We start from the raw sequence: 24,567 nt of genomic DNA, 5'->3' as shown, positions 1-24,567 counted from the left end.
GACACTGGTTGATAAGGAGTATGATCTTGAAGACTCAAACCTTAAATTCCTGTTGGCTTTTTCTGAAAGCTGGGATTTGAAGGCAACAACAATAAGAGACAACTATAATCTTGATGAAACGACTCTTGATGAAATTTATGGGATGCTCAAGACTCATGAACTTGAGATGGAACAAAGAAGCAAGAGTAAAGGAGGAAAGTCAAGAACAGTTGCTCATAAGGCTGAAGAAGAATCCCCCAAGGCAGCTACCTCAAGAAAAGGCAAGAATAAAGCTCTCTTCACAAAGTCTGATACTGAGTCATCAAGTTCTGATAGTGATGATGACTCAGAATCTGAAAGCTTTCCTGAGATGGATGCTGATGAAGAGATGATGAAGCTGTGTGCTCTTATGGTGAAAGGAATCACGAAGATTGCACACAGAAAGTTCAGGAAGGGAAATAAGTTTTCCAGGAAAGGTGCAAGTTATGATAAGAAGAATTTCAGAAAATCTGAGGGCAAAGGAGGAAAGTCTGACAGAGGAGATTATACAAATGTCAAATGCTACAACTGTGGTGAGAAAGGTCACATATCTCCTGATTGCAAGAAAGTGAAGAGTGACAAAGGCAAGGCTCTTGTCACAAAGAACAAAAGCTGGACAGACACCTCAGATTCTGAAAGTGAGGAAAATTATGCCTTGATGGCAAATGCTGATATGGCAAGTGCTGAAAGCAGTTCAGAAGCTGCTGAGTTAAAGGTACCTCAAACTACTTATGCCTTTCATAATGATGATATTAATGAGTTGAGAAGATATCTTAAAACCATGTTCATTAGCTATAGAGATCAAACTTTAACATGTGAAAGATTAACTTCTGAAAATCTTGTTTGCAAAAAGAGGAATGATTATTTAGAAAAAAAGTTAGTCATGTTCCATCAAACTCAGAAAGATAGAGATGATGCTTTCTATGTTAGAGATGAAGTGCTTAAAATGAATGAATCTCTAAAAGCTGAGTTAGAAAAGGAAAGAGAGATTATCAGGACTTGGACTAACTCTGGCAGAACAACTCAGAATTTGTTAAGTAGTGAAAACTGGAAAGAGGGCTTAGGTTATGGAGAGGATAAGAATGATAAAGGAACTGTAGATATTAAGCCTATAGTTGTTAAACAAAAGCCAAAGTTAAAACCTGTTAAGTTTGTAGCTGTAAAGTCTGATACTGAGAAATCAGAAGTTAAAAAGAAATTAACTTCTGACAAACTAAAATAGGAAAAGACAACTGAAGTAAACGTAGGCTTAATGACAAAGAAGCAGCTTAAGCATAAGCTGAAAGATGTTAAGAATACAAACAAGGTAAAATCACCTAGGAAAAAATAGAAATGGAAAGGAAGGTGTGAATAAAAGCAATGATTATAAGCCTGTTCCTGATGCTCCTAGAAAAACATGTCATAACTGTGAAAGTTCTAAACGTCTAGCTTCTTTTTGCAGGAAGAATAAGAACATAAACTCCTTACCTTCAAAGTCAGGAGTTAAGAGTCAGTCTGTTAGATATAAGCCATAAAATCCTTGTTTTCATTGTGATAGTTTATGGCATTCCATTTATACTTGTAAGGAATATCATAGTCTGTACTATGATTATTATCAAATAAAACCTTCTTTAAAGAAAGTTAGCATTGTTCCTTCTAGTGTAAGTTCTGATTCAAAGTCTGATAGTGTAAATTCTGATAAGAAAAATGTTAACATAAACTCTGATGCTAAATCCGCTGCAAATGTTAACAAACTTAATAAGGCCAAAGGATCCAAGCAAGTCTGAGTCCTTAAAACTAATCATTAGTGGTCTTTGTGATTGTAGGGCAACGGGAAAAACATCCTAATTCTGGACATTGGATGTTCAGGACATATGACTGGAAATAAAGCCCTGCTATCAGACTTTGTGGAGAAGGCTGGCCCAAGTGTGTCTTATGGAGATGGCAACATTGGAAAAACATTGGGATATGACAATATTAATCTTGGGAATGTCATCATTAAAGAAGTAGCTCTGGTCTCAAGACTTAAATACAATCTGCTAAGTGTCAGTCAAATCTGTGATAGAGGTTATCATGTGGATTTTTTTGAAGAACACTGTGAAGTTGTAAGTAAATCTACAGGCAAAGTTGTTCTGAAAGGATACAGGCGTGGTAACATTTATGAAGCCAAGCTTTCAACAAGTACTGATGGTTCTGCAATCTGTCTGATGAGTAGAGCATCAATTGAAGAAAACTTGAGAACAAGAGTGGTCATGGAATCTATCAATGTCTCTTTTGATGATAAGAAGATTACTGGACTTGAAGATTTCAATGATCATGATCAGCTGAGATTTGAAAATGAAGACTTAAATTCTGATACTAAAAATCCTGACAGTCTAAATCCTGATACTGCAAACTCTGAATTAAACTCTGATGTTATTGAAACTGTGGTGACTACGCCAAAGGAAGATGCACCTATGCAGGGGGGGCATACTCAATATACAACCACATCTCAAGAAGCATCAGAACATACATCTGGCTCTTCAAGTTCTGATTCATCAAGTTCTGATAAGCCAAGTTCTTATAATTCTCAAAACTTAAATTCTGAAGAATCCAACTCAGAGAGCATAGTTTCAGGGGGAGCATCAGAAAATGTTGATGAAGATAGCATGGATCATGGGGGAGCATCCAATTCTAGAGAAAACCTTCCATCTGCAAGGAAGTGGACTAAATCACATACACCTGACTTAATAATTGGAAATCCTGATGCAGGTGTCAGAACTAGAACAGCTACTTCAAGTGAATGTCTTTACAATTCTTTTCTTTCTCAGACTGAACCAAAGAAAGTGGAAGAAGCTCTTCAAGATGCTGATTGGGTGCAAGCAATGCAGGAAGAGTTAAATGAATTTGAAAGAAACAAAGTCTGGACCCTAGTGTCAAGACCAAAGAACAGATCAGTTGTTGGTACAAAGTGGGTATTCAGAAACAAAACTGATAGTGATGGCATAATTACAAGAAATAAGGCAAGGTTGGTTGCAAAAGGATATTCTCAACAGGAGGGAATTGACTATGATGAAACATTTACACCAGTTGCTAGATTGGAAGCCATAAGGATATTTTTGGCTTATGATGCTCACAAAAAGTTTACTGTCTTTCAAATGGATGTGAAAAGTGTTTTTCTCAATGGAGAATTGGAGGAGGAAGTATATGTTGAACAACCTCCAGGCTTTTTAGATCCCAAATATCCTAATCATGTCTACAGGCTTGATAAAGCACTTTATGGCCTTAAGCAAGCTCCAAGAGCATGGTATGAGACTTTAGCTCAGTTTTTTCTGGAAAGTGGATTTAAAAGAGGAACTATAGACAAAACACTGTTCTACCTCAACCATGGAACGGACTTACTTCTGGCCCAGATATATGTTGATGATATCATCTTTGGTTCTACAAATGACAGACTTTGCAAGAAGGTTGCCAAACTGATGTAGTCAAGATATCAAATGAGTATGATGGGGGAACTTAGCTATTTTCTGGGCCTTCAAGTCAAGCAGAATGAAGAAGGCACTTTTATTTGTCAAACCAAGTACACCAGAAATTTGCTGAAGAAATTTTGAATGCAAGATTGTTCAAGTGCATCCACTCCCATGGCCGCTGCAACAAAACTAGATAAGGATACTGGTAAATCATTAGATATTACTGATTACAGAGGTATGATTGGCCCTCTACTCTATCTAACTGCTAGTAGACCTGATATCATGTATGCTACCTGTCTTTGTGCTAGATTTCAAGCAGATCCAAGAGAACCTCACTTAACAGCTGTGAAAAGAATTTTCAAGTATCTTAAGGGAACAGCTGATCTGGGATTGTGGTATCCCAGAAAATCAGATTTTAAACTAATAGGTTACTCAGATGCAGATTTTGCAGGTTGCAAAATTGATAGGAAAAGCACAAGTGGAAGCTACCAATTTCTTGGAGGCAGATTGGTTTCTTGGTTTAGCAAGAAACAAAAGTCAATTTCCACATCAACTGCAGAAGCAGAGTACATTACTGCAGGAAGCTGTTGTGCACAGATTCTTTGGATGAAGAATCAGTTACTGGATTATGGGTTAACATATTTTAAGATCCCTATATACTGTGATAATCAAAGTGCTATTGCTATAACAGGTAATCCAGTTCAACACTCAATGATAAAACACATCAGCATTAGGTACCACTTCATAACGGAACATGTGGATGAAGGTACAGTGGAATTGCACTTTGTTCCAACAGATCAACAACTAGCAGATATCTTCACAAAACCACTGTGTGAAGCTACTTTTACAAGATTGGTAAATGAACTTGGAATGGTTTCAGGTTCTTTCTCTAAATCTGCCTAGCTTTTGTTCTGATGCATCAGACTCTATGATCAATATTTACAGAAATTACTCTCTTTGTGTATTATGTGCTTAATTGAACATTGCTTAAGTACTGATTGTTGTCTGATGTGTATTTCTAAACTCTGATAGTGATATGACTGTTTATGTGACTATTCAATCCTATGAAGATAACTGTGTTTGATGCTGACCTAGTAGTCTTCAATATACTAGAAATCCCATGTTATAAGTAATTATTTATGTGGAAATCTATTGACACAAGCAAATTCTGATATTGAGCTTAGTTCAGTTTACTTTGTTTATCTAATTACTAAGTCAAAAACTAGAATCATGCTTCTCATCTGTTAAGATCTGATGTCAGTAAATCTGATGAATGTACTAAGTGTTAATAAACCTCACTCATCAAAAGAAAAAGTAAAAGAAAAAGAAATAAAAATAAAAATCAGGTAATCCTTTGAGGTCTAGAGTAAAAATGTGGAAGGGACGACCCAAGTGCATTGCTGGTATTAAGTAATATGCATCAGAAAAGCAAATAATTATTTTTCTTGGTGACTTTTCACACTCTGTGATTACTGGAGAAATACTCTGTTAATAGCATAAATTATGATAAGCAGTCGTGCCTCACTTACACTAAGAAGCCACTGTAAAATGGAATTTCAAAAGATGCATAAAATAAGCACAAAACAGTTGAGGTGGACTCATGCATGAACTCATTCAATAGTAGGCTTCAGAATAATGACAGATTTTAAGTAAAGTTTTAGTTATGCCTTATTTCTAAGATGTACTGAAGTGAATTATACCTTACTCTTTATCTGATATTTAGCTTAATGCACACACTAACACTCCATATGAATGATGAAAATTACTGTGGTGATAAATGTTGTTTTAGATGAACAGTTTATGTGTCAGATTGCATAAATTCTGAGGACAAATTCTGATGGAAGTTCTGATAAATAAGTTTTGAAGAACCGAACTCAGAATTTGTGTGATGAATCACAAAGATAGGCATTCATTTTTCGAGTTAAGAAATCATGTTCTGATGACTGTTAAGTTCTGATATAAGTCTAAGTGCTATTATTAAATTCTGATCCTCTACTTGACTTATTTGTGGTTAAATCTGAAACAGTCTTATTTTTACTCAGAATATGAACGGGTAAGATATTAACAGTCAATACAATTAGGGTTAGTAAAACACGTACATGCACAGTAATTTTTTTACTTGTTTGTTGTGCGCATTAAACCCTGTTTTACTTTTCCAATGACTGTTTTTCTTCTTCCCAGTCTAGGGAGATGAGGTAGAATTATTTCTACCTGTCAGCATTAAATTTCCTTGCGTCTCCTGGCATTCTCTTGCCTATATAAACCAACACCTCAACTCAGCCTACACATCATTTCTTTTCTCACACACTCACTCTCCTTTCCTTCATACCAACACAAACATGGTCAACTACAATATGTTTTTGAACTATGAGACCTTCAACATGGAGCTGAGTTGTGAGGATTGGCAGCAGGAATGGCACGTAACTGTCATTCCTGATGAGATTTGGGACTGGTTCCCCAGGAGGTTCTCACACACCTCCTGTTCTTTTACATGGACTACCATCGCCATCTGGAGCGATTGGAAGAAGAAAGGATGGAAGCTCTCCGCCACCAAGAGCGAATCATTCGACTCGTTATTCTTTTTATAGAGAGTCGGAAGAAGAAATAATTTGTTTTCTTCTTCCTGTTTTTCTTCATCGTCAGCTTTGACCGGCTTCTTAGCCAAGGACAAAAGCTGTTGATGTTAGGTTTAGAAGCTTAGGACAGTCTTGTAATGCTCTGATGTAATTTCAATTTCATGGATGTATTCTCTTAATATATTAATGGAATTTCTTATTTTTGCAAGATTCTGTTTCTGAGATGTTTGCAATTTTACCGCACTGTTAAATCCTGATATATCCATATTCTGATGACCATTTTTAATATTTTATTTAAATTAAGTTCTGATTTTAAAATATCAGTACTTGTTTACTTGATTTATTTATTTTGGTCATTCTCACACTTGATTTTTTTTCTTCAGAATATTGATTTTGCAGTAAAAATAATTAAATAAGTGGGAACAGTTTAAATTTTGAATTAAAACTGACTTACCTCAATTAATGGGCTTACTGGGTAAGTGGAACGGTTTTTCCTTGAAAAACTGCATGTGATAAGTAATGATTAATGTTTTCCCGTGCCCATTAACTATTCATTATTGCTGCATGTCTGACAGGTGTCCAACGGTTATTTTTTTTAACCAAGTATAAGTAAGAGAGAGAGAAGATTATACAATCTTTTATTTACTTTTACAGTTTATCTCTCTTTCTTTGCTTTTACTCTCTCTCATCTCCTGACGTTGGTTTTTCATACAGACATTTTATCAAACACCTTACAGACAATCTTAATTTTCAATTTTTCTCATGGTTCCTAAGGATTTGATCATCGATGGAGCCAAGTTCGTTCCCAACAACTATGCTGCAATTCTAAATCATGATGAAGCTCCGTCTGAGTTACATTTTGTGCAAGATCTTCTTGCACACAGTGAAATTGGGTATGCATTGACCCAGTCCATCTTTTCAAGCCAACAAGTTCTGACATTTTGGCGGACTAGACATTTTGATAATGGTGGTGCAACTGGTACTCCCAGCATTGTTTTTGAAGTCAATGATGATGAGCATGTGGTAACTCCTGGAACAGTTCGAAAGGCTTTACATTTACCAGAAGGCTGCATTTTCTCAACACCGGAGGAACCAGCACTACAGCAGCTCATGGCCAATTTGGGGTATGAGCAGAGTTTGGCTAAGCTTGGACAGTTGAAACGAGCACATATCAAAAAGGAATGGAGCTTTTTCTTCGACTGCATCACTAAAGCCTTCGGGGATAAGTGTTCCAACTTTGATGCCATTCTAATAATGAGTCAGCACATCGAGTATGCTATTATCAACCAAACTCATATTGATTTTGCAAGTGTTGTGATAGGTTTTATTGGGGATAGGATGACAGAGGATAGGAATGTTGTCTACTTTGCTAGATTTTGTCAGCTTATATATAATTTCTGTTGTGCTGATGAACCCCAACCTACCACTGACTTATACCCTCCCTTTAAAATTGTTAAACGAGCCTTTAATGACTTGGTAAATGCTGACCTTAAGAAAACGGTGGTTAGACCTTTAGAGATTCCTCAGTCTGTAAAACAGATCCTGGTAAATGCTGATCCTCAAACCTATAGATCTGTTTATCCTGATGTGCAAAATTTTCAGCTGAAATTTTCCCATAAATATTATTATTATTATCCCATTTATTATTCTCATTAATAATTAAAATACCTTTTAATCATTAATCCTTTTTCTAAACACTTTAGAAATAATTCTCTCTCTTGATTTAATTTCCAAAAATTAAATCCTTAATTCATAATATTAAGAACTTTTCTTAATTAATTTATAATCAATTAAATCTCATTTAATCAATTATTAAATTTGCCAATTAATTATTTATTTCATAAATAAACAATTATTAGCCATTATTAATTAATTCCTCCACCATTAAATTATTCTCTTTTTATGGTGTGACCCTGTAGGTTCAATATTAAACCTAACAGGATTCACCAAAACCAAACAGACTCAACCTTTGAAGACTGCTGCAAGTGGTTTTGAAGCAAGAGTGGTTACTGGAAAGAAAGCAAGCGATAAAACTGGATTGGGAAGTGCTGATGAAAGAAGAATACATAACACAACCAATGATCCAACTTCCTTAAGTGAACCAGGTATTGGAGCAACTCCTGAAAGATTGAATCAACTAGAATATGTACAGATGGTTTATCATACCTACTTGAAAGAACACATCTTGTTGTACTTCATGACAGATGGTAGGGTTTATCATACAAGGGAAAATGCCATTCCACTGAAGTATTTTGAAGAATTGGAACATGTATTATACTTACTTCAAGTGAATGACAAAATAACAGAAAGTGCTGCAAACTATTTGAAGAGTCAAATTCAGAGACAGAAAAGGCTTTATTCTGTTAAGTCTGACAGCACATATCTTCCAAAGTACAGAGATCACAAGGGTGATATTGTTGAGATGAAGCCTAACTCTGCTAAGATTATAACTACCTTTATGGGTTACAAGGCTGTGGAATTCAATCTTGAGTCTGACAAGGCGTATTTGATCAGACTGGATCAGGACATAAAGAAAGCTAAAATTAATGATCTCAGGGCTGCAATCTTTCAAACTGGTGAAGATTCTGCAGAACTTAAAGATGCTAAAAGGAGGATGATTGATGAACTCAGATATGCTGAGAGATGTTTGTTAAAGAATTATCTCAGGACAACTCCTGACATCAGAGAGATCAGAAAATGAAGCCAAGTTAAGATCTACAACTGCTCAATTCCTGATATGAATACAGACTGAAGTTGTTATCAGAAGTTAAAGTTGGTAAAGCTTTAAGGACTGTAAGTTGTAGTTATCTAGTCAAATTCTCATGCATTTGTACTTAATGTTTTTGACATCATCAAATATTTGTTAACTTGTATATTATGCTAATTTACAAGTTGGGGGAGATTGTTAGATATATTTGATAATGTCATGTCTAATATGTTTTATGTTTACTTTTCAGATCTTACTTAAACAGGACAAATCAGTATTTAACTGAAATCAGCACTTATACTGAAGTCAGAACTTAAGTCATCAGTACTTAAGGTTCAGGAGATATTTATCAGAAGATAATATCAGGACTTAAAGGAAACGTTCAGATAAGGAAGGCAGCTGATTTACAGGAAGAGAAGATCGAGATAAATATAAGAAGAGATATGCATGAAGAAGGAATTCTATGAAGAATAGAATACTTGGAAGAAAAGATATCTGATTGATATATTTTAGGAAGCAGAATTATATTCCATATCAATTAGCGATTATCTTGTAATTGTATAGTATATAAACACAGACATAGGGTTTACACTATAAGTGTTATTATCGAGAAGATTATTCATTGTAACCCTAACAGCTCTCGTGATATTTGTTCATCACTGAGAGAGGACAGTTCCATATTGTAACAGAGTTTATTGTTTTGAATAAAGTTTGTTTTCTGTTACTTGAATTATTAAACTTCGATTTGAGTGTGCTATACACTGTATTCACCCCATCTACAGTGTGTGTGACCTAACACTAAAATTAATTTTGGAAGGGTTTTGTTTTCCTAAAAAAAGATAAAAAAAGAAGTTGAGTGCGATTATAAATTAAGTTGGGATAATAATTCATAGAATTTGTAGTTATATTAGATATATGATTTAATTTTTTAATAATTTATATAAGATAATAGTTATATATTATTGAGATTAATGAAATTAAAATATTTACGTGTTATCTTAAATGTACTATATTATGAATGATTCAAAATTTAGATAGATTCAAAATTTAGATAGTTAAAATTTTAAAATGTCCTCCTACGCTAATGGTGCAAGACTATAGAAAAGTGGGAGTTTTAAATAACAATTGTGTGGATGATTTAGTATTGTGTTTTTGTAATATAATTTTTTTCTTTATTTGGTAATTATTTTGTTATATTTATAATTTGAATTAAAAAAAATTGAAACGTTTTTGTTTCCCTACAAAATAGATAACAAAGAAGTTGAGTGCAATTAGAAATAAAGTTGAATAATAATTAATAGAGTTTGTTGTTATATCATATACTTGATTTAATTTTTTTAACAAAATTATATTTATTTAAATTTTATTTTAGGAGATGTTAATATGTTTTTTAGAAAGGTGTTAACCGATAAAAGAAAGCCATGTGTAGCTAGTATAATATAGAAGCGCCTCTCAGAACAAATTGATTGTATCTACAGCATACTAAGCATCCATCTGATAATCGTTGCTAAGAACAACAAAAAGACATGGGAAAAAACTTTTTAGAATAAAGAATTACAATTACAAATAAGTTTATTTACTTAAATCCTATCTAAGAGTACATATGCATCTTTCGTGACTGGCATATCTTAGCTCGTTTTACATACAAGGGAACATGATGCATAAACCTTCTGTCTGAACTATCTCATCACTTAACCTGCAAGAATAGGATTCCGACCTTCATCAATTTCAATAACAAGTAGGTGATCTGGATCTGAACCACTAGGTCCTTCTTTGTATAGTGAAGGGAGATAGGCCTTGTATGCTGGCAAGTACCGTGAAACAAAATCCATAACCTGAAAACATGGAGATTCAAATTTTATCAAGAAGTACAATATTATACAATCTCATCTCTTTCATTGTAAGAGTAACAAATTGCACCTCTTCATCGGTCATTCCAGGCTTTCCGTCATCCCTCATAGCAATCTCTGCCTGCATCTCTCACGTGTGTACTAACTTGAGTATTTTAAACAATAACAAATTTTGTGGATAAAGAACAAAAGATGAAATTAAGGAAAACCTGCAAACGCCACTGGTACACACAACTTGGGTCTGTGATTTTAATAACTATCCATGAGTTTATAAACTTGTACCATGCGTCAAAATATAGCTCCAAGTACTTGTTAACTGTTTCCAGCTGCAAATTAAGGTTCATATTAACGACCTATATCAAAGATCAACATATTGATTTTGCATGAAAAAGTGCCACTAAACTGGCTTGATGACTCTCTAACCTGTGGATCTACAGCTTTAACAACGTCAACAGGCTGGGGTTTAAACCCAAGCATCCAACCCTCAAACAGAATAACCTACTCAGTTCGAAATAAGAATCTATAAGAGCTGGGTCTTCTGCATCATAAGCTAATTGAAACCAAGTATCTCAAAGATATTTTGAACTAAGCAAAAAAAATCACATACAGTTAGAGGCCCTTCAACTTCCGGCCATGTCGACGGATCAGCTCTGTCACCCCTACCATTGTACGCAGACTGCATAGAGAGATTTTTCAAACTCATACATAACGAGGATAGGAACTCAACCAAAAAAATGTGAATTATCTTTTTGATCATACCTTATCATACCGTGGTAGTTTCATTTTTGTACCTGAACAGATTTTACACAATTTTATATTCAACTTTAAATTGTCTATAACTGGTGATGTGCAGGAAAGAGGATGGGAAAGCTAACACCTTCTTTACTCAATTTAGTCAGAGCTGTCAATGTCTCGATTGAAAATGATAAATCATGACTTCCAGCATTTCCACGAAACTGGGCAAACAGGAAGTGCATGATTAAAATAATTTCACAAGTGCTACCTACACTCTTGGATTAATTTATTTTCTAAGAAGCAGGTGATCAGGACTACCTCTAAAAGTGCGTTCTCTGGATTGCTGTCTCTCAGCTTAGCCTGACACCCATCAGCATTAGAACCAATTCTATAAACAAAAGAAGAATACAGTAAAAAGAAGTCATATAAATATTACCTGATTTTTGGCTGTCAAATAGAAATCATCTATCGATATGGTTGCAGCCTTCCTGTAATCATATTTGTCAGCAAATATAAACTTCTGTTCTCAAGTTTAAGAGTTTAACTGCTACGAGCACTAATATTGCTTCTAGGTAATAAACAACAATCACACTGCACTCCTACCTCTTTGTGACCTTAAAAAGGTATTCTAGCGCATACACAAGTGTAGTTTTCCCACAACCTTGGGGTGCACTAAATCCAATCTGTCATCAAGAAATCCGGGTATCAATTCCTATGGCATTGGATCAGTAAACTCTAAATTTGATATATGCACCATGTCCATGAAAAGATACATAAGCAACCACCTAATTCAAAACAATGAAGAGGACTTAATAGACGTAAGCATACCACTATAGGAGGGATATCATCACCATCATTATATTTGGACCTATGATCAGAAATTTGCTGTTCACACCATAAGAAAACTGGAATGTAATAGTGAAAAATTCTTGCTTTCTGAGGCGTTGTAAGGGCTAGTTCATTGAGTTTAAACAATTTAGATATGCGTGATCCATACTCTATCCACTTATCAATGGACTCGGCAACCATATCTGGTGTTAGGCCCAATTTTTCTATCAAGGGGCCCGAGCATATAAACTCAAAGAGATCCTTTACTGAAGAAACTTGTGCCGGTGAAGTTGTGAAAACAGAATGTATTGGACCCTGTCTGCTTCCCATTTTGGCAACAGTTTCATCATCTATGGAGTTGTCTTGAATCCATGAACATCCACAGCCTGCACGGAAGAAATTGAGTTAAGAAATAAAAACTGCTCAACAAAAGCTAAGTATGGAGCATAGGCAAATTCCAAACTGTAACTGCAACAGCATTCCGCTCCAAATATAAGAAATAGGTACACTAGGTTGAAGTGGATTCTACATTATATCTAGAAATAAGTAACACCAATGTTATCCTGTATATCAGTAGAGAACCATTTCCGGACAATCCCATCAGCAATCAAAAGTGTTTGCTTGGCTTTTTTATCTCTCTTCTGCTAACAAAGATTTAGAATATCTGAAAATTAGTAAATTATCGTAGTCAAACAATGCCAAATCACTGAGGGTTATGTCAATCAATTCTCTTCTTTAAAGTGCCCATATATAATGTCATAGGGCACCATTCTATCTGCTTTTAAAGCATTTCCTTTTTGTCTTTAAAAGTTGTCGGATACCTTAGGAATGTAACAAGAGTTCACTAACTTCAGGCTTGGATCATTATGTGTTTAGCAAGATAAGTTTTGCAACTCAACAGACACATATATCACAAAAATGTTAATTCTAAACAATATATCAATCAAATCAAGAAACATAATCACTACACCTTGTTTCACTTTAAATAAAATTCCAACAAAAACCCTTTTCACTAATTCTTTCTAGATTAACAAAACAACACAATCTTTTCATTAATCCCTTTGATCACACTTTCATATAGGTGGGGACCACATGAATGAACTATTACATGCCAACCTCAAAAAAATAAAAAGAAAAAAACTTATACTTACGAGTTACAATACAACAATGATAACACACAGAAAACAACATACATATAATATATAAATAATTATCCAATGTGTTCTAGTTCATACATGTCATATAAATGTAATAAAAAAACATATGATGTATATAATAATGAAGAAAATGGAGAGATTTTTGGAGAAGATACCTGATTTAAGGAGATGGGTTTGCAGTGAAGAGACAGCAGAAGATTTGCAGCTTCTTGTAAGAGAGAAATGGTGACGATGGAAGTGATGATGAAGATTAAAGAATGTATTATAATTATTGTTACTAATTTTATTATTATAAGTGTGATTATTAAAGTAATGATGATAAAATAATTTATCATCGAAATTTGATGTCATGAAGCTTGGCTTCATCGACTGAGTTGAGAAATTCAACATTGCCATCGTCATCTCTCTCTCCTCTTCCTCTCTCTCTCCTCTGTCTTTCTCTGGCAATATTTTAGTTTATGTTCTATCCCACTATCGACTTGGGTTGGCTCAGATTACCAGACAATATTTTCTGTTGTGAAATTACTAGTTTGCCCTTACATTTTATTGGCCATGAATATTGTAGTACTTGTGTACATGAGACAATTTATGAATTCCTAATGTTTCAAGAAAAAAATTATGAAATTCTAATAATAATTTTGTTTATATGATCTTATGTATTAAAAGGTAAATAATAAACACCTTGTTCAAGTATATTTTGGCATGTAAGTATTTTTCACAAAATATGTATATTTTGTTATAAAAAGGCCAATACACAATTAATTTTTCTTGTTTATTCGTACAGTAGACCAAATTTTATAACCGCATTTAAAAAACTAAATATTCATACTAGTAACAGTTATGAAAATAATGCACCTTTGTATCAAATTAGCTCAAAAACAATAGAACTGAGCATAGAAATGTGTAATGTCAATTGCACATTTCAAATAAGAACTGAGATACCAACTTGCCAAGTTACAATTCCCTAATTATAAAAGGCTTGCTGTGATCAACCAATTTATAATGGTTCCAGCATTACAAAAGGGTAACAAGACAGGTTTGTGAGGACCAAACCAGAAACTCTAAAGTTGCAAAGACTTTATGAACATAGATGAATCAACTCCACAAGAGGATTAAACCAACTTACAAGTGCAGCAGCATACAAAAGATTATACAGCTTAGCTCTTTTTAGGTACAGCTACTAATTCGAGGAGGAAACGCAGAAATCAGTAGACATCATTCTTGCGCAGTACAGTAAGATATGTGCATCTGTTAGCACTCCATAACATTATTAGAAGAGGGTCTCTAGCAGTTTCGGAGAAGACAAACCCGCAACAGATTTGAACTGCTATCACGGAAAAATATCAATTACGAAACAAGTTGTCAGATAATATTAAACATTGCACGATACTGACTGTAGAATCCATTGTTTATTACAGGAATGTTACCTTGTCATGTCTGTATTTGGTACGTATAGCATTGAGAGGACAATTGCTGGTGTTTAATTGCAAGCTTTGCAACTCAAGAACCGCGGGTTTGAGATCTGATGCCATGTAACAAGTGTAGTGCTCTAATGTTGGATTCTGCAAGGTTTAGATGTTCAAGTCATTATTCCCGATAACAAAGAACACCAAAGCAAGTTAAAAGAAATGGAAGGTTCAGAAGTAAACCCATGGGTGACTTGACTGATCTAAAGTCCATTTGGCAAGAAATACAGCAGATGCTGCGACAATTGACGGGATAAATTTCAGGAAGTTGTTATCAATCAGTGTCAGTTCTGCTAGATAATTGGACAAGTACTCCAACTCAAGACTTGGGCTCTGCAAATAAGAGTTCCAAGTTATTCACTTATTCGTTGTTCTAAAACAGTTGCCAATAATAGTCAGCAAGTAAGCCTCCATCTTGCAAACTCAACTTATCGATATTACCTTGTAACAAGCTTGTGCTGCTCTCAAATATCTCCTGTAGACATGAATAGTTGATCAGATAGTTTACTAGAATTTTGTAAAACCAGAAGAAATTCAAGTGACTCGGTAATACCTTAAAAAAGTTTTTGCAGTAGGTGTAGTGAGTTGAAACCTCAATGAATTCAAAACTTTGCTCTCCATTGAAAGGACCTGCAAAAATTTGCTTATTAGCTATGGCAACCGTTACTTTTAATATTTAGTTACAAGTAAAAATGCGTTTAGTGACTGCAACCGCAGTAGCTAATGTTGAGAAGAATTACATCAGAAACTTCAAGATTATTGTATGTCATCATATGTATCAAGATTTACATGAAATAGGAAATATCAAATCAAGATTTTACTGAAAAACCCAAAACAAGGTTTTATGTACTACTGCCCATAAGTTCTCAGTTTAAAGCCTACAAGTGGATTTAACGTTCAAAACCTTAGCAATACTATATCAGGGCCAATTTGCATCATCTTGTAAACCTTAAAGCTGTAAAGCTTGAGGAAACATGCTGTAGTAAATGTTTTTGCTGTTAATATTCAATATAAACAAATTCCCATTATAAAATTCAACAGTCTTGGGGAAAAATGTTAGTACCAAAGATATTACCAAGTCTTCAGAAGTTCAACTTCGAACCCAACAGCTAAATCTGTTTCCAGACACTTTCAGTATGTGTATTGACCCATGCATTATATAACAAACTTATCATTATGAAGCATCTATCATATCTATGCAGTTATTCATTCTCTCACTTGATAATCATATACACGTCTTATTTCTTCATATTGATCTTATCTGAATGAGGCAAATAACTTATAGATACAAATAGATTACTAGGTGTGTGAGAATTAGTATTGATAAAACCTGCATGTCAACCTATTGTGGACAAAGATTAATATAATTTAATCGGACGCCAAAGACCAAGATCAATGTGAACTTCAAATACCGAACATTTCAATACTCAAAAGGCCAAAACATGGGAACTTAGGCAGATCACAAACCTCTGTCTTGGTGTAAGTATTGTCGGTGATAAAACAGAATTCCTCAGCGCGTGGTGCACAAATTTCTTCATATTTCCTTCAAACCACGGAAAGGAAATGATATTAGTGGCCTTGTGATATGTGGATGAGGGATTACATCACAGAATGCATAAGAGGGAAACAGCACAATAACCAAGACATGTATTAGTACTGCATTGGTGAATAGCTATAAAATATTAAATCAAAATATAATACTGTATCTCAAATGAGTAGATGGTGTATGTTTATTTAGTAAAAAAAAGAGTAGATGGTGTATTATTTATTAGCTATGAGTGTGGGTAACAATTTGGAAAATTTTGTGCCAAAACATCAGCAAAATTATATGGGTAACATCTTGAAGATTTTGACACGTGGTTAAGAAGTAATCACTTAATGCGTATACAAGTTAAAGATCTTACGAAGCAATTAACATGCAAGTTATGCCCAACAGTTGAAGTGTTTTCCTTTCAATGTAGTACTCGGAAAGAAACAAATCAATGAGATGCACTGTGAGATAAAGTGTGTCTGGCACCAATTGATACTCCTCAGACACCTGAAAGAAATACGTATAGTCATGAGCATACTATTCTTTAACACATCGTATGTCCACAATCCAGTTAGATGCACGTGATAGAGTAGGATAGTGGAACTTGAGCATTCATGTACAGACAATAAACTGAATAGGGAAGAGACAAAAAAGTAAAGTATATGGGATGTATTATAAGAATGGCATACAGATGAACTATATAGTTTTAGCAACTCGTATCTTGAATAAGCAAAGGTTAATTAGACCAATATGTATAAGAGTCAACAGCCTTACAAACCTCCACAAGCCAATCAACCAGAATTCCTCGCATACCCTTAGTGACATCTTGTTGAACAATCTCCATAGAATTAGAATCTGGTCTTCGCATGAGCTGCAGAAAGAGGAATCCAACTAATTAAGAATGGTGTGAGGAGGAAAGTGAGAGAGTTGCAGTGACCACCTTTTGTATTAGGAAAGTAAAAACACATACACCTACACAGATATATGTAATAAGTAATACATGAATTTTATATATACCAAGCCAGCACATATATTTGTGATACAGTTGCAAGATTACAGCTTTTGTGCAAGATAAAACATCATACCACACGATCTTTAAAGTTTCCCCAATTTGACCACCTAAAAGTTAAATGTAAAAAATTCCAACTGAAATTTAAGTTCATGTTACTGTATCATATGTCTACATATGTGTAACGTCAATGACCAAGTAAAAAAGATCATTAGTGCAAGTAGCACACAGAACAATAAACCCACTTTATGCCCATCAACGATCATAATTGGGTGACATAAATGTCATAATTCATGCTACACAGGCATTTCCAGTTTTCAACAATATATCAACTACAATAAAATATGACATTACAGAGTTCTTGCTGTCATAAAAGAATACAGGAATGTGAATTTATAAATTGATTTTACTGTTGTGGTTGAAGCTGAAGAAGAGCTAGCTTAAAAAATCAAACTTGTACTAATATAACTATGAACTACAAGAAAGAGAGAAGCAATAACAGGTTGAACACAAACCTCAGCAACTCGTAAATTGTTATATATTTCTGGGGCATAACAACTGCACAACTGAGGATCCTTATGATCAGAATCGATATCTGTATATTCTGCCTTTAAAGAGCTTGGCAACAGCAGAAGACATGTATTCTCTGCTGCATCCAACAAAAAAGATATTCATATGAACAAAGTACAACTTAAAATATCACAACTCTAACTAAAGATAAGTAAGAAAATTCCACCCCTCTTGGTGTAGCTTTTAGTATTCCACAAACAGATAGGATAAGCACTTATTTGTCAAGCAGATGTAGATAAACATAGTAATCCTGCTACTAGAAACATAGTTTGAACTTTAAACTGTATGACTGTCAAGAATCTAAACAAGAAAATAATCAATTTCTAAACAGCTCATGACATCTAAGGTTTTGAAGCCTTTGTACCACATAGCATTTCACTCATACATCGTTTGGAAGGAGTATTATATTCCTTGAGTAATATTGATAAAAACTAACCCTTCTTTGGATGAACTCCAGCATCTGACATATCATGCAGCGGAATGTCATTGAGAGGATCTTCCACAGCAATTGGCTTAGTATCTGCATTCTCGTCCAACGAACATGAACCTTCTACTGATACAGTTTCTGCTTCCGACAATGCAGATCCTTCAACAGTTTTGTTTTTTGAAGTTTGTTGGATCTTCACTGCAACAGAAGGTGCTTTCTGGGAAACATGCACTAATCCTTTTTTAATCAGGTTTGCATTCTTTTTCTGGTATCATGAAAAACAACGGCGTAAGAATTACGATCTAGCCAACTAAAAGAATATCACAAGGGTATGTAGTTATGGGGATAATTTATTTACACGAAACTATAAAGCCAAGCATACAGTAATATTAAGCAGGGGTTACCATCAAGGTTACTTTTTAATATGAACCGATCAAAATAAGGGTTGATATCCAGGCACAACTTTTGTTCAATATAACAAATTAACAATGCATAATGTAGGATGATATAATATCCAGGCTCAACTTTTGCTCAATATAACAATCCATGTTGTAGGATAGAAAATAGCTGATACATTAACGGAAAAATTGAACCAGCTCTATACTCTGTACCTTCTTAAGCAGTTAAATAAGAAAGTTAAATACAAGGAGGATAGAGGTACATGTTCACTTCTCATATATATATATATATGAACAGAAGGTACAAAAATCAGATGAATCTATTACCATAAGTTTAGTTGGATTTACGCAGTTTCTGTACGAATCATCACGGCAAATGTTTGTTACATCCTTGAACACTGCCCTCCTTTTATGCTGATTAGTAGGAGCACAACTATTGTTTTCATCCAAAGCTACTCTTTTTGAGTTTTTCCGTAACCCGTGCTTCTGGAGTTGCTGCTTTGATGCATCCAAAATATGCAGTCCTTCAGATGATTGAGAGGCAGCAGCTCGAGCTCTTGTCACTCGAGCTGTTGGATCTCTAACAACAGCAGCTAAAAGATTTTCATTCTTCATTTCTCAAGCCTATGGGAAGAGCAAAGAAGGCTTCCTAATATGAAATATTAGCCTTGCTACCTGTAATAATACAGAACATGATTACTACCGAAAAATATAAAATAATCATAATCATACGGTTCAAAGCCCATAAAAAATATTAGTAATATATAAGTAACTTATGTGAGCTCCATAAAGGAATATATAAGTAAATTGGGTTATAACCCGAATATCAGAATCAAATTAAAGGGCAATGATAAATGATGCAACAAGTAAGATAAAAATCTAAACAATATTTACATTAGGGGAAAATAACACGAATCAGTGCAAATTACAATAAGAATGCATAAATCCTGCCAAAAAAATATGACAAACAGGAACTTAATAAAAGTGTTGCAAACAGATTTACAATGACATACAAAAATCTGTTATCTTCAACCTAAATGATATTTAAGTTCAAAACAATGGCGACTCATCAATCTGAAAAAATAAATTACAAAAAATACAAATCAAACTTTAAACATAATTTTAACAGAAATATACCAAAATTAAAAAAAAAATGAAAACAACCCTTTGTTTAGTAAAAAAAAATCATTATAAACATCACAAGTTAAATCACATTACCAAGAAATTTTTGCCAATTACATTAATCCCACAAATTTTCAAGATTTCTCGGGTAATTAACAGAAGAAACAATAAATTTGTGTTTCTCTCTCCACCTAAACAAGAACTACACATATCTGAAAACCCCACATACATATCTCATCTTATAAACACAATGCAGGTTTCAAATTTCATCAAAATTGTATATCTTTCATCAGATTACCGAGAAACACACATATCTGAAAACCCCATATAAAAATTTCATCTATGGACACAATTCATATTTCAAATTTCATCAAAAATGTATATCTTTCATCACATTATCAAGAAACACACATATCTTAAAGCCCACAAACACATCTCATCTTATACACACAATTCAGCTTTAATATTTCATTCAAATATAATCTTTTTCATCACATTATCAAAAAACACCCATATCTAAAACCCCACAAACACATCTCATCTTAAACACACAATCCAGCTTTCAAATTCCATAAAAATTGAATCTTTTTCACCACATTATCAAGAAACACACACATCCAAAAACCCCACATGAAAAACCCAACAAAAACACAACATTCAATTCCAAGATTTCCAAAAATTCAAACTTTAGAACAAACCATACAAAACCCACACTGGATCTTGCAAAAAAGACTGATCCAGATGAACAAAATGTGTAAAGATTGAATCTTTAAAGCCAAATTATAAAAAATACCTCTATTTAAGCTCCAAGAAAAAGAACAATAACTCAATCTGAGACATTCAAAGTAAAGAGAGAAGAAAGCCCATCACACTATTCAAGAGCGGGACTGTGGAAAGTTCAAATTCAGATAAAAATACACACACAATACACACAATAGTTTAATAGTATAATATTATAAAATATTTGTAATATTTGTAAGGTAGTAGCTTTGTTGACAGTGATGGCTCTTTGGGTTTGACTTACGTTGATTAGTGTGAAACTTCCGTTTAGTCAAGCTTACTTATGTTATTTCCATGTATAATTAACCTTTTTATTACACTTTAAGTGGAGTTTTATTAAATTTAATTGCCCTTTTGTTGGTTTCATTTGATGCATTCTAAGTGCTGTTTGGTGATTGTAATAATAGATTTTTTAATTAAGGGAGCGTACTTTTAATTTTGACAATTTTTTATATTCCAAATTCCTTCTTTTTTAAGTGAAAATTGGAGCTAGTGAAACGCCTATTCTTTACTGCACCATGTACCGGAAAAATCCATGTCTTGACAAAAAAATTATATTAATAGTGTTTTAGAAATTGTTTATAAATTTTACATTTATTTTTAAAACATATTTGATTAATTCGAATTTTAAGATATGTTTAATACTTGATGGCATATTATATTATAGATAAGATAAATATATTATATATAATTAAATAAAAGATTTATTGGATTTTTATTTCGATTTATCATCCCAGTAAATTTATCAATTTACCAGTAAATCGTTAACCTGTATCTCATAAATTATAAATCCTGAATTCCAAAATCTAATACCATAATTCAAGTCTTATTAAAATATATTGTCAATTTCTTTAGGAAAAATAATTGTTACTCCCAAAATAGGGGTTAATAAGCTAGAACGGGGGTTGAATAACTTATAACCTTTTTAAATTTTAGAACTTGGCGTTTTCAAATTCTTTACCGTTTAAAGTTTGTTACTTGTAAACAAGTAAGCTGAGTGCGGAAAGATAAAATGGTAAAGATATAGAGTGCGAAACAGTCGATTTTATCCTGGTTCGCGGTGGCTGACTATCACAAATGGAGTCCACTCACCCCTAGTCCAGTCCCCGAGATCCTCCCCGAACTCGAGATTTTCTCTACTATAAAGAAACTCCTTTATAGCAGGCGGAGTAACCTTTACAACACTATGTATTTATCTCGGATCTTAACTACCCGCTAATTTCTCAAAATATAATAGCAAAACCTATTAGACTAATCTTGGAACGTAACTCCCCATTACCTCCTCGCAATCTAAGTAGAACCCTTGCAAACTTGTCTTGGAGCGTAACTCCTCGCTACCTCCTTAAAACTATGCAACCCTTTGCGTAGACTTCGTATCTACACCCTTTGCCGGTCTTGGATCTTAAATCGGGTCTTTGATCTTTCCTCATCTTCACGGTGCGTAGACACCCAACTCCCCGTTAGCGTGTCTAAGACTTGGGTCTTAGAGCGAGAATTACCTCAATTCACTTCATCTCACGTCAAAGAATATAATACAAGCACTATGACTTATAAAATCCCTTTAGTAAGAAAGAAGGTTGGATTAGTATATAATAATACTAAACCGAGAAATAATCCAATATCTTAAATAATATGCAAATTATAAAACACAACAGGGGTGTTTTAAATACAAGCACTATTAAGATATTAAATATAAGACCAAATATAATGTAAGGCTGAATATTAATTACTTAAATAAAATTCGAGTGTATCTTAGTTTAAAAAGCTTCGGGAGAAATATACGAAATAGTTATAATGGCTTTTTAACAAACTAAGATAAACCACTTAATATCGTATATTAAATTATACGAATATTTCTCAACTCGGAATTAAGGTTGGTTTCAACTTCAAGAACAATGTAAGTAAGGCTCGTGTATATCTCTAATTAAAGTAGATGAGATTTATACGAGTAACATTGAACTTAATGTTCGAATTTATTTTAACTTATTTAAATCAACGAGGAAGTTTTGCTCATATCTCTAAATAATATAGTGAGATTTATACAAGTTGGGTTCAACTAGGATTCGAAGTTGTAACAAACTTACTAATAATCAACAAGAGATGTTTTACTTATGCCTCTTATAATTATAACGAGATTTATACAAAAATTCGTAACCTCGGAATTTAGTTAGTTTAAGTCTCTTTTTATTTCAAACAAGGAAGTATTTGTTTATATCGTAGTATATCGACTTATACAAATTTTACTTCAACTTGGAAATAAAACGGACTAACTTGCAAATATTCAACAAGGAAGCGTTTTGCTTATATCTCTTATAATTATAATGAGATTTATACAAATAGCTTCTAACTCGGAATAAGAGCGAGTCTTTAAGTTACTTTCTATTTCGGACGAAAATTTTATTATTTATGTGGTTACTTTCGACTTATACAAATCAACTTCAACTCGGAAATAAAAAAAACCGTTTAGTAAATATTTGACAAGGAAGCTTTCGTTTATATCTCTATATGAGATTTATACGAAGTGCTTCTAACTCGGAATATGAACTTCTTACTTACTTTAACACAACAAGGAGGTTATTTGTTTATATCGTATATCGACTTATACAAAATCTCCTCGACTCGGAATTTAAGTAAATCGGAGTTGAATTTTATTCCGGATAAAGATCTACGGAATATTAACAACTAATTTAGGAGAGAGTGGATGAGGTATAAGCTCTACTAAATATGTTTACAAATTATGTGTACTAACAAGATTTAACTAGTTTAGCATGAATACACAAAAATATAAACTAACGGAATATTTGTGCAAAAGATCGAACAATTAAGCACTAATACAAATATTAACTAACTTATCACTCTTGACCTTCCAAAGGATAAAACCCCTCTTAAATTAAAGATTGAGTTACAAGAGATACGAGTTAGGATCGAAACCGAAAAACACACCAAAACGAACCCGAAAAGTTACCGGAGAGTGGCCGAAAAAATGGCCGGATAATTGGCCGGAGTAAGGACAATAAAAACCAACTTTTGGATGGTTTTTGGGACACTTAGAGGATGCAAGAAAGTGTTATTTAAGTTGCCTAAGTAAGTGTTACAAGGTGTGAGAGATTTGAGCAAGAAAGGGGCCAAAACAAGCTTTTAAAGGTATGAAACTTAAGAATTAAAAAGGCTTGTTTGCTAGAACTTTGGAGAGGTTTTTGCTACTGAAAATGAGAGGTTTTAGAATGGCAGAGCTCCAGCATTTTTCTTGCTCAAAGTGGCTTAGGGAATGCATATGAGGAGGGGTGTATAAATAGGACAAAATGTGGCAAAAAATGGGAACAAGCTTCCTTAAATTAAGGAAAATGTTGGTTGACCTTTGCAAGCATCCAAGAGCTGTTGTATAACATATTTTATGATTTAAAAACGTTCCTCATATTTTACATTGTTAGATATATTTGTGATTTCATGTCTAATATGATTTGTGTTTGTTTTTCAGATCTTACTTAACAGGATAAATCATGACTTAACTGAAAATCAGTACTTATAATAAAGTCAGGACTTAAGATATCAGAACTTAAGTTATCAGGAGATATTTATCAAGAGATAATATCAGGACTTAAGGAGACTTTCAGATAAGGAAGGCGGTTGATTGAAACAAAAGAAGATCAAGACAAACATAAGAAGAGATATGCATGGAGAAGAATTCTATGAAGAATAGAATACTTGGAAGAGAAGATAACTGATTGATATATATTAGGAAGCAGAATCATATTCGATATCAATTAGAGATTATCTTGCAACTGTGTAGTATATAAACACAGACATAGGGTTTACACTATATATGTTATCTTAATTGAAATTATTATTCATTGTAACACTAGCAGCTCTCGTGATAATTTGTTCATCACTGAGAGAGAACAGTTCTTTGTAAAAAAGTTTATTGTGTTGAATAAAATCTGTGTTTTGTTACTTGAGTTCTTATA

General features: G+C 33.6%; 2 protein-coding genes across 3 annotated transcripts; both read right to left on the bottom strand.

The window, feature by feature from the left end:
- Positions 1–10,256: 10,256 nt before the first annotated feature.
- LOC141723825 (D-glycerate 3-kinase, chloroplastic) lies at positions 10,257–13,773 on the bottom strand. Its single transcript, XM_074525740.1, has 12 exons — positions 13,455–13,773; positions 12,143–12,528; positions 11,918–11,997; positions 11,751–11,802; positions 11,633–11,674; positions 11,457–11,535; positions 11,339–11,370; positions 11,187–11,255; positions 11,003–11,077; positions 10,789–10,905; positions 10,650–10,700; positions 10,257–10,564 (listed from the first exon to the last, which is right to left on the bottom strand). Exons 1-12 carry the CDS (start codon positions 13,699–13,701, stop codon positions 10,421–10,423), a joined length of 1,374 nt encoding a protein of 457 aa, XP_074381841.1. The 5' UTR covers positions 13,702–13,773; the 3' UTR covers positions 10,257–10,420.
- A 414-nt stretch (positions 13,774–14,187) lies between these two features.
- On the bottom strand, positions 14,188–20,772 carry LOC141723824 (cyclin-A2-4-like). Of its 2 annotated transcripts, none has more exons than XM_074525738.1 (12): positions 20,616–20,772; positions 19,028–19,375; positions 18,312–18,567; positions 17,821–17,954; positions 17,075–17,167; positions 16,670–16,803; positions 16,233–16,308; positions 15,319–15,395; positions 15,207–15,240; positions 14,949–15,098; positions 14,727–14,861; positions 14,188–14,623 (listed from the first exon to the last, which is right to left on the bottom strand). In XM_074525738.1, exons 2-12 carry the CDS (start codon positions 19,313–19,315, stop codon positions 14,570–14,572), a joined length of 1,431 nt encoding a protein of 476 aa, XP_074381839.1. In that variant the 5' UTR covers positions 19,316–19,375; positions 20,616–20,772; the 3' UTR covers positions 14,188–14,569. The 2 variants fall into 2 exon arrangements, with proteins under 2 accessions (XP_074381839.1, XP_074381840.1); XM_074525739.1 differs by having other exon boundaries at positions 17,821–17,951.
- Between the last annotated feature and the right edge of the window lie 3,795 nt (positions 20,773–24,567).

The sequence above is a fragment of the Apium graveolens genome, chromosome 5 (assembly GCF_009905375.1).
Source record: "Apium graveolens cultivar Ventura chromosome 5, ASM990537v1, whole genome shotgun sequence".
Classification (NCBI taxonomy): domain Eukaryota; kingdom Viridiplantae; phylum Streptophyta; class Magnoliopsida; order Apiales; family Apiaceae; genus Apium; species Apium graveolens.
Note: the sequence above shows the minus strand (reverse complement) of the source record. Positions and strands in the feature narration are given on the sequence as shown.